We start from the raw sequence: 17,868 nt of genomic DNA, 5'->3' as shown, positions 1-17,868 counted from the left end.
GAGTCCTCCCAGTATCGCTTGACTTCCCAAAATTAGCCCCACAGTCTATGCATCCAGCAAAACCCCCCAACCCCCAATTCCCCGTTTCACAACAGCCTCGCGCTACAGGCGCGTGACTTCCCCACCTCCCGAAGTGGGGGGGGGGGGGTCTGGGACTTGTCCCCGCTCCTGATTGGTCATGTGTGGGCTCCAGGACCCGCCTCCCACCACCGCAGATTGGCTAATGGCCTTCCCTGACCGCCCCACTTCCGAGGGCCCGCGCGCTATAAAAGAAGCCGCCTTGCCCACACCCCCTTGCAGTGCGCTCGGCGGTCCTGCGGATCTGTCTCTTGCTTCAACAGTGTTTGGACGGAACAGACCCAGGGACGCCCCTTGCTCCAGCCTCCGACCACCCTTCAACCTTTTTTCCAGTCGCATCCTTCAGAACCAGCCACTGTGCTATCTTCAGCCTCTGGGACCAGCCAACACCGTTTTGTGAGCTTAACTCCTTATTACGGATCAACCATGAGCTCCCAGATTCGTCAGAATTATTCCAGCGAGGTTGAGGCCTCTGTCAACCACCTGGTCAACATGCATCTGCGGGCCTCCTACACCTACCTCTCTCTGGTAAGGGTCCCCAAGACGCCCCCGGCCCAAGTTTTCCTCAGCTGCGCGCCTTCGGCGCTCTGCGCAGGCGCTGGCCTTTGTCCGATTGGTTATTCAGAAGGCGGAGTTAGGACTCCTGGCGTCACATCTTGCTAACCATTGTTCCTGCCATCTCTTCCCGCAGGGCTTCTATTTCGACCGCGACGATGTGGCTCTGGAGGGTGTTGGCCACTTTTTCCGCGAATTGGCTGAGGAGAAGCGCGAGGGCGCGGAGCGTCTCTTGAAAATGCAAAACCAGCGCGGCGGCCGCGCCCTCTTCCAGGACGTGCAGGTAAATAATGTGGGGCAGCGGACTACATCTCCCAACTGTCCTTGCACTGGAGGCCACTAGACCATAGCTGTTTAGGTACCGCCGAGGTTTCTGGGAGATTGAGTTCTGTCTTGTGTGAGTTGTTACGGCTGCAAATGGAGGCGCCCACGGTTCCCTCAAGACGTGGCAGTCCAGTCCACAGCGTGTGGTATCGTGGAACGTGTAGTTATAGAACACTGATGGATGATAGATGCAACTTTTTTTCGGACTAAGCCGTTACTCTTGCAGCTACTGGAAAATTACTAGCTTTTAGTCCTTTCCAGAGTGTGGCTTGTACTGAGCCCTCTCTTGTCTGTTTGTATAGAAGCCATCTCAAGATGAGTGGGGTAAAACCCAGGATGCTATGGAAGCTGCTATTGCCCTGGAGAAGAACCTGAACCAGGCCCTTTTGGATCTGCATGCCCTGGGTTCTGCCCGCGCAGACCCACATGTAAGTGTCCCGGTTCACGTCTGCCCACCCTTAAACCTTCCCTGGAATGAAGCTTACATTCTGTCTGGGGTTGGGGGGGGCGGTAATTAGGGTTTTTAAATTTTAATTAATTAATCAATCAATCAATTAATTGATTGATTGATTAATTAATTAATAGGAGGTACCGGGGATTGCACCCAAGACCTCGTGCTTGCTAAGCATGCACTCTACTGCTTGAGCTATGCCCTCTCCCCCAAGCTTACATTCTAACTAAAGCTTTGGTCTCATTTGATTGGGGCAGATTTCTCTGTGAGCCTCATTTGCCCCATCTGTCACATTGTTAGATCGGTAAGTGGCAACAGTTTTCTCTTCTGTCACTCAGCTCTGTGACTTCCTGGAGAACCACTTCCTGGATGAGGAGGTGAAACTCATCAAGAAGATGGGCGACCACCTGACTAACCTCCGCAGGCTCTCTGGTCCCCAGGCTGGTCTGGGCGAGTATCTCTTCGAAAGGCTCACCCTCAAGCACGACTAGGAGCCTCTGCAACCCAGCGGCCTTTACAGAGCCCCTCTGGTGTCAGGGCTTCTGCCTGAAGCCTCTCTGCAGTCACCAGGCAGCTTTTTAACCATCCTGGAGCCCTCTCCCAAGCCTAGGACCAAATAGAAATAAAGCTTTTTGCAATGGCTTGTTTTGTGTGTGTGGTGTGAGAAATGGGGTGGGATCTCACAGAAGCTAGGCTTCTGGCTGGACTAGGCTGGCAGGAAGAGAGGAGTTGGTTCTCTTTACTGTTCTAAGGCAAGTTATTACCTGTGGAGTGTTGCAGTAGTGGGTTCTCTGCTTTGCCCGGCTGTTGCCTGCTGCCCCTTCTCGACGGTAGAACCCAGACTCCAGGGAGAGTCTAGTAAGACCTGGGGTTGGTCACTGGAAGCAGATGCTGTTAAAGATACCAGACTGTAACTAGAAACTTGTTCAGATGAGTGATTGCGTTGCCAGGCTCTGCCAAGCTCTGAAAGTAACTGTCTCTGGCTCAATTCTGGGAGGTTGAGAATTGTGAGCTCCTTTATATGGGTGAGTTGAGGCAATTATGTAAGTTATGCATCTCAACCAGAACTCACCCTCAAGTCTTGACTTCCAAAGGCTACTTGATACCCCTCTCAAATTCTAAGAATAGTAGGTAGAATCCAGCACGTGGATCTGAGCAGCTGGGAGCATGTGATGTGAAAGAGGTGCTGAGCTAGGGCTTTAGGGCTCAGCACTGAAACAGGATGTGAAATTGTCCAAATGGGAACTGAAGAAGCTCGAAGATGGCTTAGCAGGCAGTTCCTGGGCCTAACAAGACAATGTCAACTCTGACCCCTGTACCCTTTCTCTGTCTTAATCAAAGAGGAAATGGCTGCTGGACATGTGTTCTTTTGTCTGCTCAGCACCAGGCCCTCCTGCTGGTGATTCTGGTGGGGGAGGGGGCTTCTGGTGGGGGAGGGGGTAACAGGAGGGATGATCACACATCCAAATCCAAACAATTGGAGCTTTCTACTCCCCTGAAAAGCCATTGGTTTAGAGATGAACATGTAGCCTAGTGAAGACTAGAACTGAAAGGAGAAATATTTGTTTTCAGTCATCCAGCGGACAGTAGGGCCAAAGTCCAGAGGACACAGAGTCCTGGAAACAGGCTCTAAGCTAGTTCAATAGAAGTTTCTGCCATGATGGAAATGTTCTGTATCTGCACTGTCCAATAGGGTAGCCATGAGCCACATGTAGCTGCAGTGGCTGTTGAGCCCTTTCTACTGAAGAAATTAATTAATTTAAATTTAAACAGTCACATATGGTTCATAGCTTTTCCAATGACACAGCCCCTTTGTGTCAAAGAGCTTGCACCAACTTTTTGCTGCTTAAGTCAAAAATGAGAGGTGACTTCCTTTGAAATAACCCTGGAATCCAATGGCAATCCAAGTCTCTAAGGCAACAGGATGAGACAAGAGGTCAGGGACCCACTGGTGGGCAGGAGGAATAGGAGGTAAAGAGGAGGGAGAAGCCAACCGAGCCCTCACGTCAGACTAGACCTGAGATTCTTAAGTATAGCTGTATTTTTTCATCTCTGGACAGACTTCAATCACACTCCCTCTGCCCTTCCTCTCCCAACTGCAAACCAAGTGCATCAGACACAGCACAGCACACATGAGGGGCCCCTCCCTTTCACCAAATTTGGGGGCAGGGCACAGCTTGGGGATGGAAGAGGCTTGAGGTAAATATGAGGTTCTAGAATCCAGTGGGCTGAGTTCTAGACCTGGGGAAGTTACTGGGTTGCAGCAGTGGCAAGGTTCCAGATTCAGCAGCCGGGACCTAGAACCCAGTGGTTTCATGGTGGGTCTAGCAGCTGGGGTTGTGTGTGGGGTTGCTGGGGAAGACAGCCAGTTGTCCTCAGCAGAGGGATTTCCTGGAGGGCACAAAAGGAGGAGATGGGTCTGGTCCAGAAAAGGCCAGAAAGGCATCTAGGCCAAGACAGCACGTTCTCCAGGAGGAATGAGAAGCCAAGTGGGTCTGCCCCCACTTGCTTGGCCAAAGTGTGGCGGAAGAGGGGAGGACTGGTGGAGGCAGAGGGAATCCTCCAGGCAGAGCTGGGCACCCCAGGGAGGGCTAGATCAGAGTAAACAGGAGTGCACTGGCCTGTAGCCCAAGTTCTGGAGTTACAATGGAGGATGTATATTCAATTATGTCCCTGAAAAAGCCCCAGCTCTGAACTTGATTGTCTTATTAGCAGGGACTCCACGTGGTTTCCAGTGCAAGGTGGCCCCTAGGCCAGGCCTGAGCTTGGCATGCTAGGTATGCTGTAGAATTAGCAAGCCGTCAAGGGCTCTAGGAGCCACAGCATGGAAGGCAATAGACCAGGTTTCCAAAAACCGCTGGCACCACAGCAGGGTAATGGCAGATTTCCTGGCCTCTGGAACTTGGGCCAGGCCTGGGAGACTCCAGGGCACAGATTGTACATTCTGGAACCCAAGAAAGGCACGCATAGTGGATTCTGGAGTGTTGGGGATTCCAAAAGGGGGGCTAGAGGGGCTGGAGTGTATGGTGGAGGGGACGGGGCTGTGGACCCCATGGAGGGTTAGGGATCTGAAGTGGAGTTTAGGAGAAGTGCCATTCTGCATCCACCCTCCGGATAAAGAAGGCAGGGCTGGCAGGGAGTGTGGGGCAGGGGTCTTAGTTGCGCTCCTCGCCCAGGGAACTGGCAGGGCTGAGGGGCTCGCTGGGGGTGCTCAGTGAGCTGGAGGGCGCTGTGTCCACCGAGCCGCGCTTGCTCCCGCCAGAGGAAGAGGTGCAGGAGGCGCGGCGCGGCCACTCAGGAGCGCGGATATTGCGCCGGTCCTTGGCGGCCTCCTCGTCCTCATCGTAGCGCTCACCGTCTTCATCGGGTGGTACATCCCTGGGCTCCTCCTCATCCTCGCTCTGGTGCGGGCTCGAGTGTCGTGACAGTGAGGGTGATGGTGGCACTGAGGCTGGCCGTGGGTAGCGGTAGCCCTGGGTCTGTGTACAGAGGTGTGGGCACAAACCACAGAGTGAGCAGTGTCTCCCTACAGCCTGCCTGGGCGTCTAGCTTTCCTGAGGCCTTCTGGAGGGCCGGACACCCTACCCCACCCCACCCTTCTAGCTCCTGGCCCACTAGAGAGACCCCGGGTCCACTCACCGCGTCAGCCTCGTGGGGCTCGTAAGTGAAGTGTTCCGGAAAGGCCTTGGCCAGTGCCATGTGGCGCGCGGACATGTAGTACTTATAGGAGGTAAAGAAAGGGAGCAAGGATCAGGGGCGGACTCGGCTCCCGCCCAGATTTGGAAAGGGTGAGTTGAGCCCTGGCTACACCATTCATGCAAATAAACACGTCTTGCGGTGGGTTCACGGCTGGCACCTAAGCCAATTATCTTATCCATCTTTCTGGTCCCACCCCTTATGCAGATAAGCAGAGCTGTGAATGGACAGTCTGAGTCACACCCACTTAACAAGGTGGAATTCTCCACTCAGGGACCTCTTTGGCCACACCCTTATGCAAATAGAGGATTTTGAGTTGGTCTTCCTGCCAAAGTTGATTAATTTCTTAAAGGGACAGCAACCGTTACAAGTAGAAATTTAACCGCGCCCTTTGCGCCAGCCTTTGATGCTGAGGAACCAGGGACCCAGAGAGGCTGATTCACCAGCAGAGGATGGGGAAGGGAGTTATACCCGGCCTAGGTATTTCCAGTCCAGAAGATCAGAGAGGCGCTCCGTGCGGTTCCGCTGGATAATGCGCTGCCGCCGGCTCTGCTGGCAGAAGCTGTAGAGGAAGGAGGTGAGCTGCGAGCAGGAATCATCCAGGCTGCGGAACCGCCGGTCCAGGATGTAGATGCCTGTCGGGGCCAGGACGGGGTCTCAGAAAACAGACTGAGGAAACCCTCATTCTCTCTGAGACTCTGCGGCACCAGGACGCGTCTTCCCATTGGGACTCAGGAGTCCACCCCACTCCTCTCTTCTCTTAGTGACTCAAGAGTCTACGCCCCTCCTCCCCAAGATCCAAGTCCCGGCACTCAATCCGGGCTCTGACCGTAAGCTGAGGGGTCTGCGATGTGTTCCTCCATGAAGCAGCCGAAGCCGGAGAGGTTGGTGGAGATACTGGGGATACCCATGACCGTGCACTCAGCTGCGGGAAGGCACGAGAAAGGCCCGGTTAGCGTTCCCCTCTTTATGGTCTTGAACTCCAATAAAAGCTCCAATGGTGCCCTCTACTGGTGACTTTACCAAGTGCTGGGCACTGTGCGGAGCAAGCCAGGAGCCAGAAAAATCAGGGTGTGCGTTAGACTAAATATCATAGCCCTATTTCTTAGAGGGGAAGCTAAGAGGCCGAGATAAGAGGGGGAAAAAGAGGCTGAGAAAAGGGAATTCACTTGCCCTAAATCCTGAGGGTAAGGAAGTGTCTATAACTGATAAGAATGCTAATTTATTGGATCAGGGTACTCTGGATCACGTCTACCATTTTAATTAATTCTCACAAACTATAAGCTACTTTGTGCCAGACCATACTGTTTTGGTTAGCATATAGCTTCAGAGTCTGTTTTAACACGAGGTAAGACGAGGTCTCATATTATCATTATCACTGTGTATGCAGCACTTTCACTGCCCTAAATAATGCTGAGAAATGCCTCAAGGAGTTTATTATAATTCTTATACAAGTGTTTCTAAAAAATTAGACCCTAAATATAATAAGGCTTATAGGAAAAATAGGTTTGGGGCTGGTCACACAAAACCTATGCACCATTTTAACCATGGCCGAAACAAAACTGGCAAAATTCCTAATTATCACACAAGCACAGTCTCCGCCACACTCAGTTGTGTTAATGAACTGAATTTAGCTTTTGTTGTTTGGGGGACCAAACAGTAGCAAATTGGGGTAAATCACATGTGAACTCTGACATCAAGCCTCTAATGACTCATCCATCACATTAGCTACTGTGTCACAAAAACACATGCTACAGCAGAACAGACTGTTGCCATTGTTTCTGTTTTGCAAAGGAGGAGCTTGGGGATCAGGGAGGGCAAGTGCCTTGTCCCAGGATCATGCCAGACACTACACTCACCTGGCGTGTAGCCCCAAGGCTCATAGTAGGAGGGGAAGACCCCAAGGTGGCAGCCACGGACAAACTCTTCATAGTCCACGGGGAGCAGGGGGCTTGTGGAGGAGAGGAACTCTGGGTGAAAAATCACCTGGCAGGGAAAAAGAAGGATTCAGCCGAAGCACCTTATGTAGCTACTCCCTGGGATCCCAGAGTGGCTGGGAGACAAATTTGTCTAAAGTCACACCAGTCAGTGTCATGACAAAGATTTGAATCGCAGTCTGTCTGCCTCGGAAGCTAAGGTTCTTTCTAAACATAGTAATCCTTTCATAAGCTTGGAGAGATGGGGAATGTGAGGACTAGGCTCCACTCCCTCCATGACTCCCCCATCCCCTGCCCCCATCCTTTACCATGTCCAACCCACCCTGGCCCAGGCCCTCACCTTGACCCTGTCGGCACTACTATTGAAGAGGCCAATTCGGCGGATGGTAGTCAAGATAGGGTCCGAGGAGTCATCCAGCATATTGTGGGTGCACACAGGGGGAAAAGACTGCCGCTGTAGGGGCCACAAGTGGGGTGAGGGGTTAGGGAAGGGACAGAGGGCTCCCTACTTCCCATGAGCCATGCTGAACCTGGGGACCCAAGGAGACCGCAATTCCCACCAGGTTGTGGGGCAAGAAACCCAAGAGATTACCAGGAGTTGTCAATTTCCTACTTGGTTCTATCTGTAAAGGTTTTTTTTTCTCCTTAACCACCATGAGCCAAAAAGTAACTACAATTCCCAGTTGTCTTTGAAGCAAAGCCAGGGCTAATATGCCTCATGGACTACAGGGAGCTCTCTTGTTCTATACTCTGGGCTGTCATCAAAGAAATTCAAAGGAATAGAAAGGGGGCAGAGATAGTGCCAATGTGATAGCAAGCTTCAAGGGCTGCTGGAAGGTATAGCTTTGTTATGAAAATCCTGGATCTCTTTCTCTCCAAGTCCTCTTTACTCTCCATCATGTAAATCCCTCCACCTCCACCCTCAAGAGGCCCAAAGACACCACAATACCCAAGAGTCACTGGAGGAAGACAAAGCTAGTGTGATAGCATCCTTGGGGGCTGCTGGGATGTTCTTTGCCGCTGTCCCATGATTTCTCTCATTAAAAGATCTACTCATCTTCAGTCAGCTGACTCCAGGAGCCTGGGAAACTGCAACTCCCAGCAGCAAGCACCATGGCTGAACCATCCTCAGTGAGGCAGACTGCTTTTTGGGTATTGGAGATTATAGTTTGGCCAAAAGCAGTTCACACTCTGGGTAACTTGGCTGTCTAGGCTTCCACTCCCCAGGAAATGGATCACCAACACTGATCACAGGTACCAAAGACTCTCAACTCCAGAGAATAAAAGAACTCTAATTCCCAGAAGTCTCTGGGGCAACGGAAGAGTCAATGTAGCAGAAATTCCAGGGGCTGCTGGGAGTTACAGTTCTCATTTTGTGACCGCCAATTTTCTCTAAGGTTTCCCATTCATCTAATTAACCCCAGGTATCTAAAGAAGTTACAACTCCCAGGAGCATCTGGGGACTAAGACACAGCCAGTGGGATAAGAAACAGCAGCTGCTGAGAGTTTTCAATGTTTTGTTTTGTTTTGTTTTAAACCTTTATTGTGGTATGATTCCTGTACAGTGAACTACACATAAGAGTTTTCAATATTCTTCAGGGAATAAGTGTTTTAGCTGAACTCCTGGTTCTATCCCTAGAGGTCCGACAAAATGACCACTCCCAGTAGTCTCTGGGGGAAGAGGTGGAGGCAGCCTGCAGCAAGGCCCAAGGACAGCTGGGAGTTGTAGTTCTCCTTTTGTGACTATCTTGACTTTTAAGGCCCCTTTCACCTTTTGTTCATGGATCACCCCTCCAGGACACCAAGAAACTACAACTCCCAGCAGCTCCTGTGGCAGAATAAGCTGTAGGAAAGCAGGCTGCCCTAATGGCTTCTGGAAATTGAAGTTCTACCAGTTTCACACCCTAATGTGGATTCCTAGAATAAGGGCTGCTAATAAAGCAGAACTCCCAGCAATCTCTGGGGTCAGAGCTAAAATGGCAAGCTGCCTCCAGGGCTGCTGGGATTCACCACCTCTGCTCAGGAGTCCAAACCATACCTGTGTGGCAAAGATGGCTCTCTTCATCATAGTGAAATCCTCCTTGTCCAGCATCTTGTTCATGTCTGGGAGGCTCCCCCTGTAAGGCGAGCAGGGGTTTGCATCTGGGAATGGGTGACGAGAGGATTAGAACCCAGGAGGATGTAGGGCTGAGGGCAGGACACTCACACCAGCAAGGATTCATAAAGTTTCCTCCCAAACTTCTCCTTCACTGTGTTGGCTGTATCCCTGGAAGGAGAAGAGCAACAATGTCACATACACACCCACTGCCATTTATGGTTAGGCTTCTGGGGCAGCTGGGGAGTTGAGGTCTGAGCAGAGAAGCCCTGGAGATTTCTGGCTGGAGGATGGAGACTCGGGGAATAGGCCCTGGAAGGCTCAGATCCCTTGTGCCTTGCATCAGCTGTGTGGCCAGGGACAGGTGGCCTTCCCTCTCTGACTTCAATGACTCATCTGTCAGATGGGGATAAAAATAGAAGCAACCTCAAAGGTTTGAAATGAGAATTCAATGAGGTCATGACAAAAAGTGCACAGTGCCCAGCACACGAGCCTTCCAGAAATGTCAGCTATTATTAGGACCTGTGCTAGTCCTGGCAGTGGTGATGCTAAGCCCCATTTTATTAAAAGGAAAATGTATGTACCCAAGTAAAGCTAGCAAAGAGCGTGACCCTACAACTTCATTGATAGTCCTCTGTTCACAGTCCTCTCATTGCTCTGGCCTCATTTTCTTACCCCAGCTCCCTAGGGCACTCTGCTCCAGCCCCACTGGCCTTCTTGCTGTTTCTCAAATATACCTCAGGGCCTTTGCACTTGCTGTTCTCCAGATACACAGAGCTCCCTCCCTCACTTCCTCTATTGGTCTCTACCCTATGGCACTTTCTCAATGTAGGCTGTCCTGACAACCCAGTCTCATCTTACAGTCCTGCTTTTTTGGACAGAACACTTTCTATAGAATTTTCTAGAATGTGAACTCAGTGAGGGCAAGGATTTTATCTTTCTTGTTCACCGCCGTGTTTCCAGTGCCTGGAACAGCACCTGGCACACAGTTGGAGCTCAATGAGTATCTGATGGCGAGGGAATGGGTTTTACAGATGAGGAAACTGAGTCTGGGAGAGAGGGAATGGTTTGCCTAAAGATACAAAGCCAGAGAGGGACAGTGGCACAAGCGAGACCGTGCCAGTTTTGTATCAGAGCCTCGGCTGTGCTGTCACAGTTGTCCTGCCTGCAGCTGTGACTTCATCCTGCCCCTAAGCTGTAGGCATCTGCATCAAGTGACTTTACTAGGAATCGGGTAGCAGACAGTCGATCGTGTTACAGGTAACAAAACAGACGCCAGGAGACACAGGGGCCCCAAAGCACACAGCGGGGAGTGGGAGCCGCAGGAATGCTGGGCTAAGGGATGCCAACCAAAGCTGCTTGCGCACGGCTTGGCCCTTCAGGGTTTCCACGTTGAAGTTGTTGGTCCGAGCCGGCATGATGAAGAAGGCGACCACTGTCTGCTCGCTGCCATTCACCTGGGGCAAAGGAAACGTGTGGGTGAGGATCACATGGGAGAAGGTGGAAGCTGCCCACCTTTTCCACCCCCAAGACCACTAGGACCCTGCCATGCCCCTTTCTGACAAGGAGAATTATAAAACAGAGCTACCCATTCACACATGGGTTTCCCTGTCCCCATCTCCCTGGGTCTCCATTCTCCCCAGTCGTGTACTGGTTTTTCTCATCCTCCTTCACCCCCTTGCAGCCCAGGCCTTACTCTGAGCAGATAGTTGAGCCGGGCCAAAGCCTCCAGGAAGACATCAGCCCCCTTGTTGGAGAACTCATAGCGGCCAGCAATAAAGAAGTACAAGGTCTTGTCCAAGTTGAAGTCCAGGTGCCTAAAGAAGCCACAAGGTTGGGTAAAGCCAAGACCTCACCGTTTAGCCCCGGCCTTGAAACTACAAACCCCAGAAGCCATGGGGGCAAAGAACATCTTAGGATAGAGGCATCATGGGAACTCCTGGGAACTGTGGTTCTTTTCTCCTTAGATGGGGATATCCTTAACTTCTCAGCTGTTGTTCTGATGCTCAAGAACTTAAGAGGCTGAGCCCTCAGCTGTCCCCTCTGTTGGCCCCAGGAGTCTGGGCTCCCAACCCCCTCCTCTCTCAAAACCTAGGTATCTGGCCTACATACCCATAAAAATGGCCCCGCACAAACTCCTGGATTCGAGCCTTGCTCTGAGCATGGAGGTTCTGGAATTCATGCATGGCAGAGAATTTCTTCACATTCAGTCCATTGGGGGTCACGATATCTGGGATTGGGGGAGAAGGTCCCACATTTCATTTCTTCATTTCTTCATTCAGATCAATGTGGCTGAATGAATAAATGAAGGAAAGACCCCTTTCCTTTCCAAATTTCTGTTTCAGTAGCTCCTCTGTGAGCTCCTGTGGTGACCCAGCTGCCCTGCCACTCAGATACCTTCTTGCCAAATATTGCTTGTTTATGTTCACAAGCATAACTACAGCTCCCATCAGCCCCTGTGAATGGCTAACCAGACAGGGAACCAATCAACTTCGGGGCTTCTGGGAGTTGTAGTTCTTTTGTTTCCCCTATTCCAACCTGTGCTAGAGGAGTGATTCAACATCCCCTTCCCGCTTTTCTACCTTCAAGCCTCTTTTGGGGCCCCAACCATTTCCTATTCTCAGAGAAATTAAAGCATATCAGTGAAAAACCATAACCCCCATTAGCTCTTGGGGCAAAATTGCAGAAACATAAGAAGCTGACCAGCCAAAGGCCTTCTGGGAGTTGTAGTTCTCACCTTATATCCATTGAGAATGGACACTATAATTTGGGAAGAATAACTGGTTCCAATACTGTTTTTCTCAAAAGCAAAAGCCAATGAGCTTCCTTCCTCTTTCAGAAGACCAATATCCACATTAGCCAATAAAATAATTTTACCATTTCTGAAATATTAAAGAAACTACACCTCCTATTAGCCTCTAGGGTACATAGCCAGGCAGTCTCATATGCAGGTCACCAACCTAGGGCCTTCTGGGAGTTGTAGTTCTCTGCTCTTTACAGCAAAAAAAAAAAAAAAAAAAAGAAAAAAAAAAAAGGTACTGGCCTTGGTACAGCCTACCTCATACATGTCTATGAACCCCAGCCTATTTCCTACCTGGTTTCCTTTTGAGCAGGTGCTGGGCCTCGATGGCGGTAATCTGGGACACGGTAGTGAAGACATGAGCGCAGTGGGCTGCTGCCCGCTCCATGCAGTAGCGGTGATAGATTTGCCTCTCACCTGCTTCCTTGTCCACATTGAACTGACCAGGGAGGGAGGGCAATCAGATTAGAAAAACTGGGGAGAAGACAGAAGGTCCAGACTCCAGGGTCTTAGGGGAGATTGGATTTGGAAGCTAGACTCCTGGGTCAGATGGAGGACGAGGCTGGGGACTTGGACTCCTGGGTCCTGAGGGAAGAGGGAACTTGATCCCCTGAGGGAAGAGGGACAGCTTTGGGCTGTCTGAATGCTGGCAGCCCCCATCTCCCACATTCCCAGCTCACATTCTCCAGGTTATTGTAGAAGTCCACAGCACCGGCACATAGGTATCGCCCCAGCAGCGTGGCATGGGTGGTGAAGATTGTAGCCACAGGCAGCCGCCGGGCACGGCACAGGCAGAGCCCGACGCCCGCCAACCACTCATGGAAGTGCGCAACCACATGTGGTTTCTCCTCGCTCTGGGCCAGGAACTGTGGGGCAACAGAGAAAGGGCCACTTTATCTCTATGTGTGTTGTGAAGACAACCAGTCAACCCCAAGATGGATGAGGAAGCAGGGGAGAGGTCAAACTGTCTCCACTACTGCACAGAATGGGTGCTGGCCCACTGCAATCCCCATCAGGCAAGGAACTCTAAATCCTTGAGGCAGTCAGACTAGCTGACCTCATCCTCAGAGGCTGATGGGAGCTGTAGTATTTTGGCCAGCCTTCTAAGTCCCACCAGGACTAATTGGAAAGACTGAAGTTTTAGTATGCCCAGGTCCCGTGCACAATTCCTGAAGACTCTTTATGTTGATCAAGAACAGACCTATACCCAGTAACGGGCCGAAGGACTACAACTCCCAGAATGCCCTAGGACCAGTTCGTTCATCAACTGTTTGTTCTAGGCTATGGGAAAGAGTTTTCTGAGCCTTTTAAAACCTAAATGGGGGTCAGAATCAGGATTCCTGGTTCTCAGACAGGCTGGAGATTCCCAAACATCCAGGGACCCATCTGAGAGCCAAGTCCCACCAATATTGATACAATTAGAGAACTACAACTCCCAGAACTTTCTGGGGTGAGCCCTCCCCTCACACCAGCATCCCCAAGGGCCAACGGCTTAGGATTCCTACATTTGGAAGATTGGAGTGAAAGAAGCTGGGGTTGGGACATTGGGTCTCCGAGGAAAGAAGAATCTGGGCCCCTGGATGTCCATGTTCCCAAAGATCAGAGCTAATCCTTGGATTAAAGGACCTACAACTCCCAGAATTCTCTGGGAGAAACCAGCCACCCTCTGGGCAGGGGCTCATGGCCACTGTAATTTGGGGCCTGAGGTCGAAAGGGGTAACATAGGGACCAGTAGTGGGGCCTACCTCACCCAGGAACCAGGTGGTGAGGAAGCCAAAAAGGACGGCATCGTTAGCCTCCCGGTCGTACCAGGGCACCCCGATGTTGCACGTGTCCCACAGCTCGCCCTTCCAGCGCTCCAGGGCCCAGGCTGAGGCCCCCACGTCCAGGAGCACCACCAGGGGGCTCCCCTCGATCAGCCAGCGCCCGAAATACACCTGGAGGGGCCACAGGGAGGCTAAGGGTTTTGGCCACAGGTCTCTGGACACAGCATCTGAGCTTCTCCCATCCTCAGGCAGAGGCCTGGAGTCACGGCCTTGGTTCTTCTACCTTCTGTTTCTGCTGCTAATTTCTCACCTGCTGGTTTTTTTCTCTACCTGCTGGTAGTTATTCTCACCATAATCTTTTCCCATCTCTCCTGCAGCATCTCTCCGTCCTCTGCTTAGTTTCTGTATCAGCTGCCCTTCTCCCACTGCTGCCCCCCTTTTCTACTTAAAACCATACCTTGTGCACATCCTGTCTCTGTGCCCCCACTGCCTTGTTTTTCCACCCTGCTAGTCATTTCTCCAACCCGCTGCCTTTTTTCTGTGTTTGCTGCCACATTTCTCTCACCAACCATCCAGCTGCTTTTTCCCGTCATCTTTTCTTTCAGCCGCTCACTCTTACCACTGGATGCTTCTTTTACTGTTCTCACTGCCACCTTTCTTCCACTCGCTTCCCTGTTTCGGATCCTTACCCCATATATTTGCCACTTGTGTCCGCTTTCCTCCACCCAGAGGCCTATACTCCACAGCCTCATTTCTAACACTGCCCACCCACTTTCCACGCCCGGGGGCTGCATTTTTCTACCCACTGCCATGTTTCTAAGCTTTGTGGTCTCATTTCTGCCCCTGCCACATTTCTCTGACTGGTTGCTTTTCTCCTGAGATTGTGGCCCAGATCCTGGGCCTGCTGCCACAGCTCTATCCAGCCAACAAGCCGTCATACTCCTCCCCAACCTGGCTTTTCCCGGCTTTGCAAGCCTGCCCCCGAGGCCCCTCCCCCTCCCAGCTGTTGTCTGCCCTTTCGTTGGGGGGGGCTATTCTTAGGCCCCCAGCATAGGGACAGCAGCTGCCCTGGGGGAAGGACTGGGCTGCCCTAGGGTTCCTTAGGGACACAGTCCTGCCTGGCTGGCTTCCAGACCCCACCCCAAACTGGAGTCTGTGAATGATTCAAGACAGCTTTGGATCTCCCTCTCCCAGACCCCAACCTGTCTGTACCTCAGCCCTGCTACCTTGTGGTCCCCTCCCTGGGGGACAGCCACCTCTCTGTACTCACCCTTCAGTCCTCATTTGATGCCTGGGAATATCCCCTCCTGAGCTCTTTAATTCTTGGCTCTGCTCATCTGAAACTCTGTCCCCTGGTGGGCCTGGCTACCTCTCCTCTCTTCCTCAGTAATTCACTTTTCTCTCTTCTTCGAGATCCTTCTCTCTAAAACATCAGGCTACCTCCCTTCTGTATCTAAACTCTGTCTATGTCCCTACTGCTCTAACCCCTCGGGCTACCATCACTTTCTCCATCCGGCTCTCTCCTTTGTCCGCCTGTCCACCTCACCTGCAAGCTTGGCTGTTTTTAGGGATAATGATGATGATGATGACAATAACAGCTCACAGACAGTGCTAACTACATCCCAGGACCTGTGCTGAAGACTTTTATGAACTCGGTCATCCTCCCAAGAAACCTATAATGTAGACGGTATTTCCCAAGGTCATACCACAGGAAGCAGAGAAGGTGAATTTGAGCTTCAGGCTTCAGAACCCCTGCTCTGGCCTCCTGCCTCACCCTAAGCCCACCTCCCCTGGGTTCTGTCTGGCTGTCCATCTAGCTGTATTTCTCTCCCTGGATCTGAGGTTCTTGGCCTCTTGGAACCATTTTTCAGTCTGTCCTGTACCTGCTGTCTGTCCATTCACTAATTTCTGAGAGCTGGGGTTCACCCACTTACTTCATGGGGCCCTGCATCTGTCTGAGTGTCTGTCCATCTTTCCTTCTCTGTGTCTGCCTGGGTAAGTACTGGGTCATCCTGAGTTTCTGTCCATGCCTCCTCTCCCTGGGGCTGTTCACCCCACAACCCCACCGACTCCTTCTCTTCCACTGCTCCCACCCTGCCCTCAGCCAGGCCATGTCCCACCTTGCAACCCTTGCTGTTCATGGAGTCCAGCGTCCTCTTCAGGGCCGGGGTCGGGGGCTCGAGCAGTTCCACCTGGGTCCTCACGCCCTGCTCCGTGTACGGTCCCACCAGGTAGTAGTTGTCGCCCCACTCATCCCCTGTCACCTTCGCCTTCGTCTGCAGCACCGTGTAGATGCCGCCCACTGTGGGCCCAAGTGCGTGAGGCCAGGCCCCAGCCGAGGTCCACAGGTCTGGGGCCTGGAGCAGGGCTGGGGGGCCATGGAAGCCCTAGACCTCTGGCTCAGAGGGAAAAGGGGACTGGGAGCCCATACTTTGGAGTCAGAGGGTGGAGGAGAGAGGAGGCTGGAGGATGGTACTCCTGGGTCTATGGGAGAAGGGGGCTGGGGTCGGGACTCAGAGGGAGGAGGGGGATCAGGCTAGATTTCTGAGTCTGAGAGAAGGGGCTGGGGGCCTGGGCTCCTAAGTGTGAGGGAATTAGGGGGCTGGGGCCAAGGATGTCAGAAGCTGACAAGAATCATCAAGATCCATGTTCCCGAGCTCCTGGCTTACAGGAGCTGGGTTTAAATTCCCAATCAGGCTCTAGGACACAGTAAGGGAGACTCCCTCTTCATGGCCTTATTTAGGTTCCCACAGTTGCCCCAAAGAAGCCAGAGTTGTCCCTCCTCACCCCTCAGGGACTCTGCCGACCTGTCCCCCAGTTTCCTCTCTCCAAATAGGGACACAGGCATGCAGGTCCCTGCCCCTGCCATGACTCCATTCCAGACCCAGGAGTCTGGGCCTCCAGCTTCCTTACCTTCTGGAGCCTGGGCCCTGGAGATCCATTGCTCTGTGTTCGCAGGCCCCCCCTTTCTCTCCCAAGACTCAGCAAAGCAAAATCCCAGCTCCCTTCCTTCTGTGGAGCACGACTGCCTAGCTCCTGGGATTCCAGCCTCAGCCTCCTTCAAACCCAAAACCTTAGGCCCTTTGGAGCCCGGGACCCAGAAATCCAGGCCCCCAGCCACTCCCATCCCAGGGCCCAGCCCCTGACCAACTTAGGACTTCCCAGCCTTCCCCTATTCCAGTGCGCATGTGTTTGAGGCCACGGGCTCCTCTACTCCTAGGAACCCAGAGCTCAGGCCCTCAGAGCCTAGGCATCCACGCCTAAATTCTGTCATCCTAGGATCTAAGAATTAAGGTCTCCAGCCTCCTCCCATCTTTACTCTCAAATGGCCACTTCCCCAAATTCTTCCACCATGATTCAGGCATCCTATCCCCCAGGCGGCTTTCTCCCAAACCGGAGTTACATCCCAAGACCCTTCCCCCGGGGCCACAGTTCGAAGTGCCAACCGCTACCTTCCCATCTCCTTCCCTATTCAGGACCCGGGTCTCTCGTTTCTTTCATTTTAGCCCCTCTCTCCTCTAGGACCCAGGACTTGGGTTTCTAGCCTGGGTTTCATCTTAGTCAGGCAACATATCCCCTCCCTCCAGGGCCCAGGAGACAAACGCTAGACCCTCCCCAAGGACACATGAGTCACAGGCTCCTTGTCCAGGACCCAAGAGTCATACCATGCAGCCTCGTCCCCCAATTACTCAGTAGTTTTGGGCCTCGACCCGTGACTGCCCTTCTCGTCCGGGCCCCTCCGCCTGGCGTGCTCACCCTTGTTGGCCACCTCCCAGGCCACCTCGAAGAGCACTGTGTTCTCCAGGTCGAATTCATCTTCCCAATCCTCCAGTCCTGGCAGTGAGGACATGGACAAAGTGCGGTTTAGAGGCATGGCCGACGCGGGAAGAGGGCCCCGGGGGCCACAGGTGGGGGCCCCAGAGGTGTCTGAGGAATGCACTAGGCAGGGCGCTGGGCCAGGTAGCTGGTGCCCGACGGGAAGCTTGCACCGCCCTCGGCTTCCTATTGCACGACCGCACTACCGCACGCAGTACTCGGACCTGGACTGGAGGCGGCCGCAGCGTCACTGAGCTCAGTGGGGCTCCTGCAATGAAACCTTGCGGCCGCCAGGAGGCGGGGCCCGCCCCCCGGCCAGCGCCATTGGTCCGCGCCCGGGGGCGGGGCTC

At 52.6% G+C, this 17,868-nt stretch overlaps 2 protein-coding genes across 3 annotated transcripts; one reads left to right on the top strand and one right to left on the bottom strand.

Annotated features, from left to right (window-relative positions):
* Positions 1-287: 287 nt before the first annotated feature.
* FTL (ferritin light chain) lies at positions 288-2,049 on the top strand. Its single transcript, XM_010946938.3, has 4 exons — positions 288-606; positions 770-916; positions 1,260-1,385; positions 1,747-2,049. The coding sequence occupies exons 1-4, from the start codon at positions 505-507 to the stop codon at positions 1,897-1,899; spliced, it is 528 nt and encodes a 175-aa protein (XP_010945240.1). The 5' UTR covers positions 288-504; the 3' UTR covers positions 1,900-2,049.
* A 1,377-nt stretch (positions 2,050-3,426) lies between these two features.
* Positions 3,427-17,788, bottom strand: GYS1 (glycogen synthase 1). 2 transcript variants are annotated; one of them, XM_074369275.1, is made up of 16 exons: positions 17,459-17,788; positions 15,823-16,004; positions 13,682-13,873; positions 12,617-12,802; positions 12,231-12,375; positions 11,249-11,366; positions 10,833-10,953; positions 10,487-10,593; positions 9,248-9,307; positions 9,080-9,158; positions 7,382-7,495; positions 6,964-7,090; positions 5,934-6,029; positions 5,576-5,739; positions 5,048-5,128; positions 3,427-4,887 (listed from the first exon to the last, which is right to left on the bottom strand). In XM_074369275.1, the coding sequence occupies exons 1-16, from the start codon at positions 17,574-17,576 to the stop codon at positions 4,564-4,566; spliced, it is 2,214 nt and encodes a 737-aa protein (XP_074225376.1). In that variant the 5' UTR covers positions 17,577-17,788; the 3' UTR covers positions 3,427-4,563. The 2 variants fall into 2 exon arrangements, with proteins under 2 accessions (XP_074225376.1, XP_074225377.1); XM_074369276.1 differs by lacking the exon at positions 15,823-16,004.
* Between the last annotated feature and the right edge of the window lie 80 nt (positions 17,789-17,868).

This window comes from Camelus bactrianus, chromosome 9 (genome assembly GCF_048773025.1).
Source record: "Camelus bactrianus isolate YW-2024 breed Bactrian camel chromosome 9, ASM4877302v1, whole genome shotgun sequence".
In the NCBI taxonomy this organism is placed as follows: Eukaryota; Metazoa; Chordata; class Mammalia; order Artiodactyla; family Camelidae; genus Camelus; species Camelus bactrianus.
The sequence above is the reverse complement of the archived record's forward strand: the minus strand, read 5'-3'. Positions and strand labels throughout refer to the sequence as shown.

What these genes read in the sequence shown, in the direction of transcription:
- GYS1 (XM_074369275.1), bottom strand. Translation starts at nt 17,576, where the DNA reads ATGCCTCTAAACCGCACTTTGTCCATGTCCTCACTGCCAGGACTGGAG. An exon ending in TGAACAGCAAGGGTTGCAAG is followed by an intron (nt 13,874 to 15,822) that starts GTGGGACATGGC and finishes TGGCCCCTCCAG; the next exon opens with GTGTATTTCGGGCGCTGGCT. An exon ending in CCTGCTCAAAAGGAAACCAG is followed by an intron (nt 11,367 to 12,230) that starts GTAGGAAATAGG and finishes CCCCAATCCCAG; the next exon opens with ATATCGTGACCCCCAATGGA.
- FTL (XM_010946938.3), top strand. Translation starts at nt 505, where the DNA reads ATGAGCTCCCAGATTCGTCAGAATTATTCCAGCGAGGTTGAGGCCTCT. An exon ending in CCTACACCTACCTCTCTCTG is followed by an intron (nt 607 to 769) that starts GTAAGGGTCCCC and finishes CTCTTCCCGCAG; the next exon opens with GGCTTCTATTTCGACCGCGA. An exon ending in CCCTCTTCCAGGACGTGCAG is followed by an intron (nt 917 to 1,259) that starts GTAAATAATGTG and finishes CTGTTTGTATAG; the next exon opens with AAGCCATCTCAAGATGAGTG.